The sequence below is a fragment of the Phoca vitulina genome, unplaced genomic scaffold, assembly GCF_004348235.1.
Source record: "Phoca vitulina isolate PV1807 unplaced genomic scaffold, GSC_HSeal_1.0 scaffold23, whole genome shotgun sequence".
Taxonomy (NCBI): Eukaryota; Metazoa; Chordata; class Mammalia; order Carnivora; family Phocidae; genus Phoca; species Phoca vitulina.
The window spans coordinates 3,032,817-3,049,213 of NW_022589726.1; the positions used below are offsets into that span (position 1 = coordinate 3,032,817).

At 41.8% G+C, this 16,397-nt stretch overlaps 1 protein-coding gene across 1 annotated transcript in view; it reads right to left on the bottom strand.

Moving 5' to 3' along the window:
- Window positions 1-16,397, bottom strand: part of LGR5 (leucine rich repeat containing G protein-coupled receptor 5) — a 123,080-nt gene that overhangs the window by 17,948 nt on the left and 88,735 nt on the right. The window contains exons 5-8 of the mRNA XM_032420955.1: window positions 8,540-8,755; window positions 6,486-6,557; window positions 3,603-3,671; window positions 2,164-2,235 (exon numbers count right to left, since the gene is read on the bottom strand). Of these exons, the coding sequence (XP_032276846.1) occupies window positions 2,164-2,235; window positions 3,603-3,671; window positions 6,486-6,557; window positions 8,540-8,755 (429 nt within the window). The remainder of the gene's footprint in view (window positions 1-2,163; window positions 2,236-3,602; window positions 3,672-6,485; window positions 6,558-8,539; window positions 8,756-16,397) is intronic.

Here is a 16,397-nt window from a genome sequence, read left to right on the forward strand (position 1 = left end):
AATATAGGTCTTATGATTAAAAAATGGAATTTTTCTCATAATATCACACTGTCCCTTATCTATATCATATGCTTGTATGGATATAATTATGTTCACATACATATATGTACGTATGTACACTGGGCAGATATGAATGAATACCCATGCTTGTGTACGTAAGTTTCACAAATAAGGAGTTATAGGGTTCTCAGGAAGGAGTTTTCTTGTGAGATCAAGAAAAACTTCATGTAATGTCATTTGAAACGGGCCCTGGGAGACAGAATGTCAATAAGCATGGTGAGGGGATGGACTCATAGGAGCAAGGAAATAAAGAGTTTTGTTCTATGGGTACAGCTTTGTCGATCTGGGTTATGGCATCGGGTAATTGAGGAGAGCTGTGGAGAACTGGTCAGGCGATGAGACAAGAGACGGTCCTGAATCTCCGGATGTTCCACAGTAAGAGGGTGACAAGATGGATGCTGTGCCTCCATCCTCCCGTGCTGGAGGCAGGGGGATGAGCCTTAGATCGGCAAGAACGTTGAGATGGTGGCTAGCAGAGGCTGGTGGCAGTGGGTCTGAGAAGTTACGCAGAGGATGGGGACCACAGAGGGAGAAATGGAGACCGCGTAGCCAATGGGACAGGGAAGCATTCACAGAAACTGGGAATTGGGGACCTGCCAGGGAGTGGCAGTGACTGACGAGAGAGAAACAGGCAGAAGCGAGGTGAGGAGAGTTTCAGGGAGAAAATAGTGAACGCCATAAAATACTGGATAGAAGCACTAATAAATTTTGGGGGCTGTTAGTCCTTTCTCAAGTGGTATTAGCATATCAAAAAAGTGATTAAAAAAACAAACAAACAAACCCAGTCTTGTGGCTCTAAGGAAAAAGAAGCAAAGGCAATGAAATTTGCCAACTTTTAATATGTAAATACTCTCTAATGAGGCCTAATGTTTATTGGCAATAAACTTTAAAACCCTTAGTTTGCCAACATACTGTCAGACTATTTCAGAAACGATGAATGGGATTTTATTTTTTTTTTCACTTGTCAGGGCTAATTGGGATTCCAGCTCATTTGTGACAGATACTACACGGTTCCAGAAAGCCTCTTAATCAAATTGGCACAGGATGAATAACTGCCAAGAAATGCCCCTAGAGTCATGTTCAACAGTTGTCCTTTCTCTCCTCCTGCTGATTCGAGACACCTCCGGCATGATCTCAGGCCAGTGCTATGCCCCCAGTTTGCCAGGTCTTTTAACGAAGAACCATCCTAACACCTGTTTTCATCTTCCCGTGCATCTACACGTGATTGATCTTCTGTCTGTGCTAAATGTGAAACATATAACTAATTAATTATATGCTGTAGTTGTAACTCTATTTTGTGCTTTTATGGTATATAAACCCTCATATACATCTTTTTAGAATATATTCACCTTTCTAGAATTACAACCGAGCTTGTAATTGTATAAATGTGACTCAATGCTTGGGCTTGATAACAAATAGATACAGAAACCTCGCATAAAACAGTATCCCCCCAATGCCCACAATCAATGGAGTCTATTGCTGTAAAGGACTCCTATTATAATAATTTATAGGGGCACCTGGGTGGCACAGTCAGTTCAGCATCTGACTCTTAGATTCAGCTCAGGTTGTGATCTCAGGGTCTTGAGATCAAGCCCTTTATCAGGCTCTGCACTCAGCGCGGAGTCTGCTTGAGTTCCTCTCTCCCTCTTCCTTTGCCCCTCCCCCCCTGCATGAGCACTCTGTCTCTCACTGAAATAAATAAATCTTTAAAAAAAATTTGTATTTCTAGTATACCTGGGTTCAAGTTCTGAATGACTAGGTGACCTTGATAATGATTCTCTAAAAATCAGTTTTATTCCTTAGAAAATAGAGATAAGTGAAAGTATGTCACAAGATTACTGTGAAGTGAGTGAAGGCCTCTGAAGATATGAAGCATAATGCAATGCACACCTGTAGGTTCTAGAAAAAAAGAATCTTTTATGTTATTTCAGCATTCAGCTGAAACCTGGCAAAACATCTCTATAGATGCTTCTTTGTAAAGAATCTTACTATTGACAAAGACAAAACTTGGGAATATATAGGACATTCATTTTATTATATTTAAAAGTGCAATACGTATTATATCTCAGGATGGAAAAATCAAAAAGAACTACGGCCACTTACATTGTAATAAGAGAAGGATTGCCTACAAATGCTTTCTCGGGTATTGACTTGATATTGTTGCTGTGAAATCCTCTAGAAAGAGAGGGAAACATTTCTTTAAGAAAATAACCTGTAGGGTAACATATAATAGTACTCTCTTCCTGTGGCAGTGATCAGCATCTTTGATAGCTAGAGGATAAGGTTAAATTCCTCTATGCATTTTGAAGCTTATGTGCTCTCTAGGAGAAAAAGAAATCACAAGCTGTCCTCTTGAAAGAGGAATAAAGAAATTGAAAAGAACAGTTGTGCTTTACGGAAGCTTACAATCTAATGTTATAAAAAGAAAATCCATCTGTTCATATCCAGTAGAAAACCACTGTATAACAACCAGACACAGAGGGAACCATCTTTGGAGAGAGGATTATGATCACTTCTCCTGACCCCGTTTGAAGCGAGGAGAAGAGAAAATTGACTTAAGCTGCTGTGAAGTAGAGATTTAAGTAAGCTCCTTATGAGGACAAGATTTCCTGAGCTGAAGGAAGGCACTCAGTGAGTCTGTAATAACAAACCGATTCTCCTCTGCCGGGTGCTAATGTTGTCTGAATGGCAGAGGGGCAGAGTCAATGCTCTTTGGGTTCCACGTGGCCGGCGACTGGCTGAGGCGCCTTTGGGCTGCCTGACCATAGACCATGAGGATTTCCCAGTTGAGCCACACGTGGGGGCTCCTGAGGGAGAACCCTCCTAGAGTCTTTTGCTTCCAAACAAGCCCTGTTGTCTACCTCCTTTAGCTTTGTCTCTCATTTCTCTTGGCCAAGAGAATAGGCTCTACGTTTATTTTCCTTTCCATGTCTCGGAACATTCCTTACATACGTTATTCATATTTTTAGGTACAAAGAAAAGCTAATTGATTTATAGTATATAAAAGACAATGGATGCAACCTAAGAACTGAAAGTCAGCTTTACTTTAGTAAAATTGTGGGTTTTTAAAAATTAAATATGATTCATGAAGTATTTGAAGAATATGAGATGATGTATGTGAAAACATCTAGCACGGTACTAGGCACATGCATTTTATTTCTCTAATCCTAGACTTAAACGACCTAGAAAAGTTTGGACTTCAAAATGCTCAGCAAATAACTGAATTCCGTGACAATTCTCTATAAATGTATGAAGTGTGTAGATGTTGGGGGAATATAGCTTAGGAAAAGAGAACTTAGAGAACTATGTATATTTTTTCTAATATACATATTTTAGAGAAATCCATTCTAAATTTAAAAAAGATTATCTAATGTTTGCTGGAGATAGACTAAATTAAAATATATTTCAAGTGTACTTAGCCATTATTTATACAAACTTTTAAAATTTTCTAGTCAGTCATACTAGATACAATAGTCAAATATATTTTAAAGTGTATTCACAAAGAAGAGAGTTGTCCCATTAAATTTGTCCGAAATACTTACAGTTCTTTAAGGTTGGAGAGTGTCCTGATGGCAGTGGGGAATTCATCAAGATTATTATAATTTAAATCTCTGAAAAGAAGTAAATAGTATTTTCAGTTTTTTATTTGAAAATTCCTATATACATTTACAGAGAAAGTGAACACCCTATTGCAATGGGCCAGGATCACCAATCAAAATCCTCCTTCCTTCTCTTCATGGAGAGAGATATTCTTGGCTTGCTGTCCACCATCATTCCACCAGTATCTGCATTAACGTGGTCATTAGACTGCTCGTGAGAAATGTCAGAGTCAAGTCTCAATGGCACTGAGGTATTTAAAAACGGGGGGGGAGGGTACATACAGCCGTGTTAATGTCCAAGTAGGAGGGACGCTTGGCTAAGTTGTTGGTGGCTTGACCATGTAGCTCTTCACCTGAACCTGGCTCACCATGCTGTCAGCTGGTGTGTGTGTTCCTCCTGGCTCCTGAATCAATCTCCTCTCTTGTTCCCACCTTCACACTCTGATGTTTCCTTCTGCTTTTCAGAGTCTCGCCTGAGAGGACATCTTGGAGAGTTGCTTCATTCCTGACTCCTGTAGAGTGCCTGTGATTCTCCCAGCCTGAGGTCCAGGATGACAGTCTGCTTCTGGAGAGGTGTATGTGGTACAGGGCACTCTCAGGAAGGGCCTCAGGTCTAGAATTTCTTCAGGGTCACAAATAAAGATTCAGACCAGAAGTATGTTTTCCTCGGTCTGTGAGGCAAAGCTCTACATTATCCTTCATGCCCAGAGATGGCATGGCCAAACAATTTCAACTCATTAATTTCTCTATCTGTTATGACACAAATGGCTTTTCAATTCCATTACTCAGACTAACTCCACCTTATATCTACAACTTCGTATGAAAAAGTAATTGCCTCCTAGTCTCGGGGAATGGCAGATTTCCCAGATGACGCAGAAAATTCTTTTGGTCAGGCAATCAGATGTGGTTAGATCTTCCTCTATGGAGAAGAATTGCTTTTTAATTTTGAGAGAGATAATTTGACCGAGTTAAACATGAATCAAGATTCCTACTTGTCTGGCACAAACCATCCTTAAGCTATACTGCAGGCAGGAAACTCATGTCTTTTGTGGACATAAATTTTCTTCCTGTTTGTAAATCTCTCCAGATGCTCTGTTTTGATTAAATGGAGGATTGGGTCCTTATAAATTACTTGGGTTTCTAGTGAGCCAGAGGAAGAGGTTGGGAGTAACCAATTTACTGATCCTCTGTAGCCCTGGGCAAGGCGAAAGGAGGGTGGGGGACAATGAGACTCATATGAATTTGCCCTAAAATATTTGACTCTATGGTATTTACATGAAATCCTGGGTTCTCATCTTGAACATGGGGGGGGGGGGGGGGGAAGAAAGACTATTTATGGAAATACCCTTCAAAGCCAATATTGTTTTTTGTTCCTCTTGTGTTGGAAAGGACTGGAAGGTGCTTTCCATTACTAAGATCCCAAGCCCAGCCCTGTGTAGATAAGGGAGAAGTTCTAATTTTTCCAAGCACCTCATAAGAATGGTTTGCCTATGCCATTAAGTTGACTTCAAAGTTCTGCCTGGAGAAGTTCATCTTTGGCATCTCCTTATGAGGATGATGCCTCCCTTCTACGAGGAAACACAGAGTGACGTAAGTAACCCAGGAAGGAGAGCTGGGAGCACTCACTGACCTGAGCCACCAACAACAGATGGCCCATCAGGAAATCGTCAGACCCAGACCTGATTAGAAGCTAAACTGACCAAGTACAAATGCTAAGCTCTGGATGCAGATGAATAATGGGCTCCAAGGCCACGAGAGAGGTGGTCTTTGGTCTCTCCTTTTGCAGGCCGGGTCAGTCGTCACTGTAGATGTAGTGGCCCTGGGTGGTTTACTGTACCTGAGTATTAGAAATATGGGGGTGAGGAGGGCCAAACTGGAATCACCCCCCCTCCAGAACACTCAGGACCCCCACGGCCTCTCACCTCACCCTCATTCTACCTCTCACTCTGCTAGGGCAGTGAAGAGCAGCTTCTGCCCTGAAACGGCTGGGGCCTGGGGAGGCCCACGAGAACATGTGAACTCTTCCCGTCGTGGCTCTGGGAAAGGCTCTAGGCGGTCAGCTGGCTGGACTCTATTTTTATTATAGGTACCAATTCAGATCTGAGCTTTTGACCTATTCTTTGGAAGTAGTGTATGCTGGTAAACATGGATTTCAGAGTCAAACTCGAGAAGAAGCAAATCCCAGCTATGCTACTGCCTAGATACGTCATGTTGTTAAAATAACTTAAACCTGACTAGAGCTTACAGTGGGATGGTGATAGCCGCTCTCATAGGATGGGTTGTGGGATCAACTGAAACCACGTATGCCGAATGGTGCAGTATTTGGATAGAGATATACGCAATAAATGGTAACTATTATTACTTTTTACTTTTTTGAATCACTTTGTTGTTTGCTAATGGAACTCCTGTTCATCTCAGATTGGAAAGTCCAGCATTTGTCTGGTCGGTATCCTCTCATTGGGCGGGGGCCGGGAAGGGGGGCCTGGACTAGACTCATGAATAGTGAGCCTGAGTGACAGATTAGAACGGATCCTTGACACAGAGTACACATTCCTAGGCAAACAGTCGTTAAGTAGAGAACATCTCATTTAGCTTATAATCATTCTAATTTACCACTCTTGTTAGATTAAAATAAAATCTCAGTTTTACTAGCTCTGTGTGTGTGTGTGTGTGTGTGTGTGTAAGATAAAGCCACTGTAAATATCTGTTTAAAGCTCAGGCAATTAACCAAACCAAACAGCAAGTTTGACTTTAAGGCTATTTTGATTCCTTCAGAATACTCATGAAAACACTGAAAAAAGGGAAACAAATAAAAGGTCAACTCACAAAGTCTCTAGGCTGTGGAGCCCATCAAAGCATTTCTTTCCCAGGGAGTGAATTCTATTGTTATGGAGATGCCTGCAGGAGAACATTGCGGACACAGTCAGGAAGGCACACTGCTCATGGAAACTTCGGCACAGCCTTCTGATGGCTTAAATCCAAAGAAACTTAAGGAATGCGCTAGTTATATATAAGAAATGCTTTATTTAACTTTTTTTTTCAAGGCTATATGACCCTTCCACTCTTACCGTAGATGATTCTATACTATAGAGTTTAATAGGCAGTGACAGTTTTACCTTTTGCGTTTGAGATGTCAGGGAGTATATAATAATACGGGCAACATGACTGGTAAAAGTAAATTCAGGTTGTTAACATAGCTTTCGGATGTAGGATATTAAAGCAGAGATTCTGGCCATCATTGACAAATGAAGGATGGAGGGAAGGTCCTGGTGTACACGCATATTTTCTATTAAAGCTGCAGTCTTATAAATGGCTATGTTCCCAGGGTGGGACCACAGGTTAACAGGCAACAACAATTTTAGTCACAGAGAATGGTGATCAGATTTTTTTGGCTGCCCCAGGAGATTAGTTATCTTGACATAGTATTAACATGTATAATTATCATCTTTGGCTCAATGGTAAGTCAGTTAAGTCAGGGCCAATGAGAACAGCTGTGTATATAACTGAAAACTGGACCAAGTCCCAAGGGATTTTTGGAAAATGGGCTTAAGGAGAAGAGGGTGACGAATAGCTGGGTCTCTGTAAATCCATTCCCTCAGGTGGAGGAAAAAATTAAAGCACACACCCAGCTTCTGGCGGGTCAGCGGTATCATCTTTATATGCATGAGTCAGTATAGAAATTCATCAATATCGCCCGAAATTTCTTATCCTTTAAACTAAGGTTTTGTTTGTTTTTTCAAAGATTTTATTTATTTATTTATTTATTATTTATTTATCTATTTATTTAATTTGAGAGAGATAGTGAGAGAGTGAGAGCGAGTGGTGGGGGGAGGAGGAGAAGGGGGAGGTGCGGGAGGCGGGAAAGAATCTCAAGCAGACTCTATGCAGAGTGCTGAGTGTGGAGTGGGACCTGGGGCTTGATCCCACGACCCCGAGATCATGACCTGAGCCGAAACCAAGAGTTGGTCACCCAACCAACTGAGCCACCCAGGTACCCCAACTAAGGTGTTTATTCTAATAAATCTATGTTGGTTTCATGTGAGATCTTTGTGACATTTATTGAAGATCTTGTACATGCAACACATGGGGGGAAGGGAATTGAGGGGAACCTAAAAAGATGGATAAGATGCTGGCCAGCCCTCAAAGGAAGATAATACAAGAGAGAGACGGGTAATCAAGAAAACTGGAATAATTGAAGGCAGTGGGGGGCCCGTGGGCGGGCATGGAGCAAAGGGAGAAATAGGGCAGAAGAAGCCTTCCTCAAGGTTCCTCGGCAAACTGATCTTCCAGCCTTTCAAGCAGCTGCTATTTTCCTTTATCAGCCTTGATTGACCATTATATTATACACATGGGGCATACAGCTACACCCTTAAAGGAGACTGATTATTTTTCAAACTGTTACTTGAGAATCATTTTGGTTTACTTAAAATAATGAAATCTAGACCCATCGGGGAAAAAAAGCCACACAAACGCACAGCTCCCTGTTAATGGTTTGTCCTTACTTCTCTTCCCTTGGTAGGGGTTCAAAAAATATTTATTAAATAATAAGAAGGGCATATTTCAATTTGACCTGAATTAGAAATTATTACCAGAAATAAGGAATTTTTATTCGCTTCTGTCACTGGACTAACTTTGTACAGTGTGACGATTGTCTGAACAATATACATGGGCTTCCCTAAGACAGAGGTTGTAGTTTATCTTTGAATGCCTCAAAGTGCGTGGCACTTAGCAGGTGCTTGGTTGAATTCTTTAATATTCTCAAGTCATTTCGGGGAGTCCCTATTCAAGGTGTGAAGGGCCAGCACTCGAAGGCCAACATGTCCTGTGGTGAAAATTTAGAGTGTGAAAAGAGAGAGAGAAAGAAAGTCAATAAAACTTACAGAACTACCAAGCTGGAGAGGTTTCCAAAGGCATAGTCTGGTATGTGGTGTATTTTGTTCAGGGCCAAGGTCATGGCCTGCAGTGCTGATAAACTTCTGAAAGCCTGGACGGGGACTTCTGTCAAGGAGTTGTCATCCAGCCACAAGTGCCTCAGGGAATGCAGGCCACGGAAGCAGCTCGGGGGGACGTAGCTGATGTGGTTGGCATCCAGACGCCTGCGGAAGCAAGCAGCGAGGATGGTAAAGAGGGCAAAACCCAGGCAGGAGGTCAGCCTTGCAGGGACACTCTCAGTATGCTGAGGAACAGGTGTGAAACAGGGCTCAGGGACCTCGGGATGCCCAGGCATCTGGAACAGTTTGCTCTCCTGGGAGGCTTTCCTCACTTGCCAGTAGAACCATGGCTTTTTAGAGCCCCTCGGCTATTAAAATTCCACGGAGCTATGATTCCTTTCCAGGCTTGTGGGTAACATGCCTCCATGCACAGAAGTGGCCTCCCCTGAGGTATGAAGCCTCAGTGTGATGATCTTTCAGTTTTTCTCTCTGACACCCTTTCTCTTCCCCCTTCCCCTAAGCCAAATACATGCCTTTGCTTTCTTTTCCTTTTTTTAAAAAGATTTTATTTATTCATTTATTTATTTGAGAGAGGGACAGAGAGAGAGAAAGCACGAGTAGGGGGAGGGGCAGAGGGAGAGGGACAAGCAGCCCCACCCACCCACCCCCACCACCTGCTGGGCGCGGAGTCAGTCTTGGGACTGGATCCCTAGACCCGAGATCATGACCTGAGCCGAAGTCAGATGCTTAACCCACTGAGCCACCCAGGCACCCCGCATGCCTTTGCTTTCTCTGGACTGTTCTAAATCTACAAAACCTATTATTCTACCAATTTGTTCACTGAACTCTGGGAAAAGATCTTCTTGGTATTTAAAGGAATGGAGTCATTTCTGAAGGCTGTTAGAGACACGCCTCGGGGAGAGGAGAGGCGGTCCCTCTGGTTTTCTCAGTACAGTGCTGATAAAAAGCCTAAGAACTGTGGGCTTTCTTGCTCATCTGACCATGTGCATTGGGCAGGTATTTGTTTTTCCTGACATTTTAAACGAATAACAAAATGAGCAGCTTTCCCAGCTTTTGCTTCTTCTTCCACACACCATTTTTTTTTTTTTTTAAAGATTTTATTTATTTATTTGACAGAGAGACAGCGAGAGAGGGAACACAAGCAGGGGGAGTGGGAGAGGGAGAAGCAGGCCTCCCGCTGGGCAGGGAGCCCGATGCGGGGCTCGATCCCAGGACCTTGGGATCATGACCTGAGCCAAGGCAGACACTCAATGACTGAGCCACCCAGGCGCCCCGTTTTTGTTTTTTGTTTTTTTTTAAGTGGGGAAATACATCTAAACATAGGTCTGGGTAATGAGCTGTTGCAGCTTCAGAACCAGCAGAGGGAGTGCAATGCACTTCTCTCGCCCCGTCCAACAGAAACAGCGACTGCAATGACAATGCCGAGCTTTTCGAAGTGGAAATTGCAATTTCCTGTAAGGTGCATCAACGACAGAGCCACCAGCACCCGGCTATACTTCCAATGGCCCTTGCTCACTTTTCCAATCTGTTCTTAAGGCTCACGCATTTGTCTGCATTTTCAAAGCTAGGATTAAAAAAAAGAAGAAGAAGAAGAAGAGTTGCATTTTAAGCGGTCCGTGTCTTAGGAAGGATTAGAAAATCATGAGTGGATTTTGAAAAATGTTTTAGGAAGCATTGAAGACTACACAGATGCAGGAAGCGCACCAGGGTCATGGAATAATCCCTTTCCACCCAAATTTAAACAATTTAGAAATAGAATTCTCTGTGGTAGGGAGCTAATTTCTTTGGAAAGCAGCCTCCTCACTTTTGGTCACAATATGTCACTTCACTTGTCCTCTGGCTTTTGCTTCTATTGACTGAATGGGGACAAGTGATGCCTTCAAGGCCCCGGACCAGGTTTTGATATTAACTGAGGTAAGGTCACTTGGAATGAATTTTAAGAGTTTGGTGTCCAGGGGTGCCCACTCACAATTAAATTTCCAGTAGGGTGACGATTACTGTAGGCAGCAGAAACACAGATTCCAACTATCTCAAGGTTCTGTCAATAAACGGAACCGGAAAGGTTTAGGACAACTCAACACTGCGCTTCCCCCTTGGTGCGGTGACAACATGCTCAGCCCAGGTTCAAATAAGGTATAACTTCATCCGGGGTGAGGAGGTGATGGTTTTCTTTTGACCAGAAGTGAAGCACGTACGTAAACTCTCCTTAACGACCGCACTGATTAAACAAGGAAGACTTTATTTAAATAATACGAACTTCCCCGTTTGAGGTGACATCTTGTCTGATGAATGCCAGTTGCTTATGTAATAAAACAACAAGCGGCTTCTAAGAGTCCTGAAGATGACTCATCTTAAAGTTTGGTACACATGTTGGGGTACATTTATAGAAAAGGCTCTCTCAGCACTGAGTCAGAGGCTTGTCTTCTTCGGGACTTAAGTTCCGCTAATGTCACTGCTGGGTCTTGAAGTGACCTTGGTCTCAGTTTTCAATGTTAATAAGCCCATTTCTCTGGATAAGTGAATTTATGAAAAAAAGTAATTTATGATTTATGATTTCGGAATCACCGCCCCCCCCCCGCCCCCACCGGCCGCAGGAAAAAAGAATGTAATCTGCCCTCCTTAGGGCAAATCTTAGGGCAATTTGCTGTCTGAAATGAAATGAGTAAGACAGGGCAATTCTGCACAGTCCTATCCCTTCCTATCCTAATACTCCCCGACCCCATACTCGGGTATCCTGAATGCGGCACTAACTAAACTAACTAGACTAAAACGTGTCTCTGCCTCACTAGTTTCTTCATCTAAGAAGCTCCCAATAAACCATACTTCTTCTAAACGCAGTGTTTTGAAGTCCATGTCCACCTGCCTCAGTGGTCCAAACCTAATCAGAGAACGGTACATTGTTCACATTCAGAGGCGTTATCTGATTTAATCTTAACAGAAGATCCGAAGGCTAAACCGGAGTGTGGAATTAATTATCCAGCCACTCATACAGGTGGTTCCCACAGAACAAGGTTAAGACTGTGGACAAGGCAGCTGGTAGGGGAAAGTTGTGCCTCTTCAGTGAGTAAACAAAGAGCTCACATTAAGTCAATCCGGTCTTTTGGGGCAGCTGGGCATTTTCTAGTCATATGCTTGGAAAATGCAATATTTAAGTAGTGATGTATAAGAAAAACATCACTACAGAGTACACAAAACCACATATAAAAGTGCAGTTCTAGAATATTATCAGGGACAACAAAAATAACTGCGTTATATAGTTCCACTTTTTAAGTGTTTCTTTGTTATCATTTCTATTTCATGCCAAGTCACAAAGGGTGTGTGTGTGTGTGTGTGTGTGTGTGTGTGTGTGTGCCTGCAGCTTAGAATCTGAATTAGAGCAGAGATTTGGGATGAGAAATCTCAGGTCCAAGTCAGTGTACAGTAGCTGTGTGACCATGGCCAAATCAATAGACCTCAGCCTTCACACCTGTAAAATGGGGGTAACACGTCTCTATTTTATAAGATTGCTTTACGATTAAAGGAATGAATACAGCACACTATAAATCACCTTCATGATTTTACATTATTATTACTTGAGGCTGGTTAACAGTTTGTATTTTTGGGTTTTTTTGACCACAGAAACCATTCAGAAAACAAAGAGGTAAACTCAAACTTTGCCTGAGTCAAAGGTTGGTTAAAAGGAGTACTATATTGTCGGTGAATTTCGGTTCTGAAAAATGCTACTTCTTTCATCCCTCATGACGGAAATAATTAAGAGGTGTCTGCAATTAGACTGACTAGAAGTTACCCTTACTTTTCAGGCTTCAACATCACAATTACAGAGTGTGCATGCATGTGCGCGTGCATCTATAATCCCAAAGGCCAAAGAGTTTTGTTCCCGATACATTACTGAATAGAACATCTTCATTCCAAAGGCAAAGGAGAAGCAGTGGCATGGGATAGACAGCACATTCTCAGAGACAATTCCTACCTGTGATCTTGGCATGTAAGTATCTAGCCCTAATGTCACAGAGGTAGCACAAAGCCTGCACGCTGTTAGGGGTAGCAAAATAAAACACTAACAGTGAGAGTGGCCCCATCGTCTTTTAGACAAATAAAACCTCTTAATTATGATCTTGAAAGGCATTCTAAAAAGTAATCACTAGATGGAACATGGTACCCATTTTATGCTCCTTCTGTTACTTATAACTTCTAGCAAACTGGTAGCTACAGATCTTATCCTACTTTCTATGTCATACAACCACTTACATCATGGGCCTAGGGTAACTGAAAAGTGCACTGAATTAGAAAAATCAAGACACATTAAGTCAAGACCCTGTCGGTTATTAATTCTGAGATTTAGAGGCACGTGGATTAATTTCTCTGAGGGTTCATTTTCATATCGGTAAAGCAGAATCGTAACAGGTCACAGAATTGCTATGGGAATTAAATGAGAAAACATATGTGCAAGTGTTTTGTAAACAGTAAAGCATTCCATAAATGATAGGTGTTATTACCTGAGAAAAATCTTCACATTTAGGAAGTGATATCATTCCTCTCCCCCTCCCCCACAAAAGTTTCTTTAATTTTTCCTGAAGGTTCTTTACTCTTTGTCATTTCAAATCTCTCTAATGGAGACTGACATTTTTTGAGGGGGTCATATGGGCTGGCAGGACTGCTGATTTTCTACTCACCGTAATCCTTCGTATGTAAGTTCAGTAGCTACCCTGCATGTTTTGATTAGAGTTCTAGGAAGCCTCCCATCACAGAGAAAAGAAGAAGCACACATCTTTGAGATTAGGCCAGCAGAAGTCCAAGAAGGCCCCAAAGGCTAACATGGCTGAGGAAAACTATGACATCACCTGGTGCAGGAAGAGAATTTTCATCAAGTAGAAGTGTGGGCCGTGTTACCTAGAGGACTACCACTGGTGAGAAAGGGTTCTGTCATGACTTTGGGGCGTATGTTGGAATAACTCCCTCTCTGGAGGGAGGGCTTGGAGGACTCCATAGTTACCGAAAGGATTCTGCTGCACGAACTGTTTGGCCAACGGGACTGTCCCTCATGGACCTGGGGATGTGTCTCCTCATCACTGGGAACTTGTCAGGGCCATCCAGGTCACCCTGACAGGCTTCAATACTTTTGAGTACCCACGGTAAGCATCTAGAGTCTGGATAGCTGTGTTCAGAAGATTTCTGGGTTATCTGCCTCTGAGCAATGTCCCATTCTCCTCCAAATCATCTTCAAAATCTGCATAACATTGTTTCTCCGGGTGGAGGGCTGTACAACCTCCTGACTGGGTACCCTGATACTAGCTGTGCTCTAGAAAGGTCTCTTTGATTGCAACGTGCAGAGGGACTGGTGGGAAAGTAAGTGACCAGGGCAGTTGCAGTCAGGAGGGTGAGAAAAGACAAGAGCCTGAAAGAAGTGTGGAAATGGACAGGAAGGTCCGAGATGAGGATTGCTAAATAAGTGGGCCCGACAGAATGTGGTGACTTAGCTGTGGCCACAGGGGGAGGCAAGGAACCAGCAGCAACTCCATGTTCCATCCTGGGCGACTGGGCAGATGGGGACCGTGCTAGAGCAAGGATGAAAGTTACCCAGTATTCTGTAAACTAAAAACAAAATAAAACTGCATGTTCACTGTGACTGCAGTTCTGCAATATCAATGTGTCCTATGTGATGAAGAACTAGAAGGTAACAGGCAAAAAAAAATCAATCTTTTACGTCAGGAAATGGCAAAAACACACACACACACACACACAAAACCCCCCCAAAACCCAAAAAACAAACTTCAAAAGCTCATTTTCTTACCTCCTGTCTAAATATTTTTGCATAATATTTTCATGTGTAAAAGCTTAATTTTACAAGTTTTCTCTTTCAAAAGAAACATTTTGCCAATCTGTTCCATACTCCTGAAAGGAATTTTTGATTTATAAGTGGCATTATTGCAGGGATTAGAGAAGCTATGAGATCATTCTTGCTATTGTTTTTCCAGAAAAAGGCCCTTTACATATATCTCATATATGATACCTTGCCAATGTATCACACAGACTTATATCTTTGTTTGAGAATGTCTTTGATAAGCCATTAACTACAAGGAAGAAAGCGTTAGTCAAAAGATAAGCCATAGATCTTGGCTAATTCCATATCTGAGATGACTGTAATGATGTCAATTATTAACACAGATGACTTGAGGGGAAAAAAAAGTCAAAGGTGTGAAGAATGTTGCAGCTGCAGGTATAATATAGTTTATGGGGATTCTTTCAATAAACAGAATTATGAAGCATAGCATTTTCATCACTGACATTTCTAGTTTATATTTGGATGAGCATTTTTTCTTCATAAGTTTTAAAGAAACGACCAGCTCACTTGTACATGCATTTGTACATCTTGTAAGACCATTTTGAACCATTCACGAATAGTCAAAAGAGCACAATCATTTCGTTTTTGATAAATGAAAGCATGTTCAATTATTATCTTGCTTTGGTGCTGAAATGAAAACCACGTACTTCCAAGCTTGTATGTAATACAGTTTGACAAGGTATCTGAAGCACTTGTTACGGTGAAATTTTACTGCACTGGAACCAGGGGATCTCTGGAAATTGAATTTGTCAGATCGTTATAATAACACTATTGGGATAGAATTTTATCTCCATAAACTCTTACAGATTGGATTCCTGTTGATTTATATGAGTTCTTCATAATCATAGGAGTCATTTTTATTGTTACTATTGTTATTTAATATTTATGGAGTGACCACAGCATGGGATTCTACCTTTTAATGAAACTTCCCATCCATATCCTAGGAAGACATGAAGCGTATGAATTCATATAAGCAGCGTGATTGTTTATATAAGGATTGCTGCTTCTAGCTTTCTGTTCTCCATCTTATTCATTGGTAAACTTAATGTAAACCAGGAAGAAGTATTATTGCTTTAAACTTACCTCTGAAAAGGTAAAGAATTTTTCTCATCTCCGCAGCGTGGGGAGAGATGAAGTCTACAGGCTCACCAAAGAACGGCAATTTAGAGTCTAGTCAGTTGGTTTGACGAACAGCTACCTGAACCAAACCTCTGTCTCTCCAGCATCATTGAAGAGAGCAAACTTCAATAAGAAATATATTTTAAAATCAATTTATATGAGGTCGCTCAGTTTCTCAGAGGTTATTGTTGCTGTGAATTTTGTAACAGGGAGATGAGTAACAGAAGCATTGACTTCTTCAGTTTCATTTTTCTCCATAGAAAACAAAGGCTTTTTTTTTTTTTTTTTTTTTGGCCAAGGGCACCATTTGTCTCCCAGGTAGCATCAGGGTTTGAAATCTGGGGGTCATTTTTTAAATCTTCCATAGCCTTCCAGCCAATCATTCACCAAGTCCTCCAGATTTATTTTTATCTCCAAAACTCTCCACTTCCACTGTCTAGTTAAGTCTCTTATCTCTTAACACCTGCATGACTGCAACAGTCTCTGAGCTGGTCCTTTTGCCTTTGATCTCTTATCTCATCTATTAATCCTGTAGACTGCTACCAGATTAATCTCCCTCAAACTGCGCTCTATGTCCTTCCCCTGTTAGGAATCCATGGTTCTGCTACCGTCCCTTCAAACTCAAACTTCCCATCTGATAGTCAAAGCTCACCATCCACCTTATCTAGCCACACTTTTCTCTTATTTCTCTGTCCCAGGCAAGTTGTCCCTTTTTAGCTCCCTCCCACAGTACTTCTGAGTCTTGTATTCATGAGCATCTCCTACTTCCTGCCTGTCTGAATCTCATCAACCCTACAAGACTTAGCATTATGGTTCTTCCCTGAA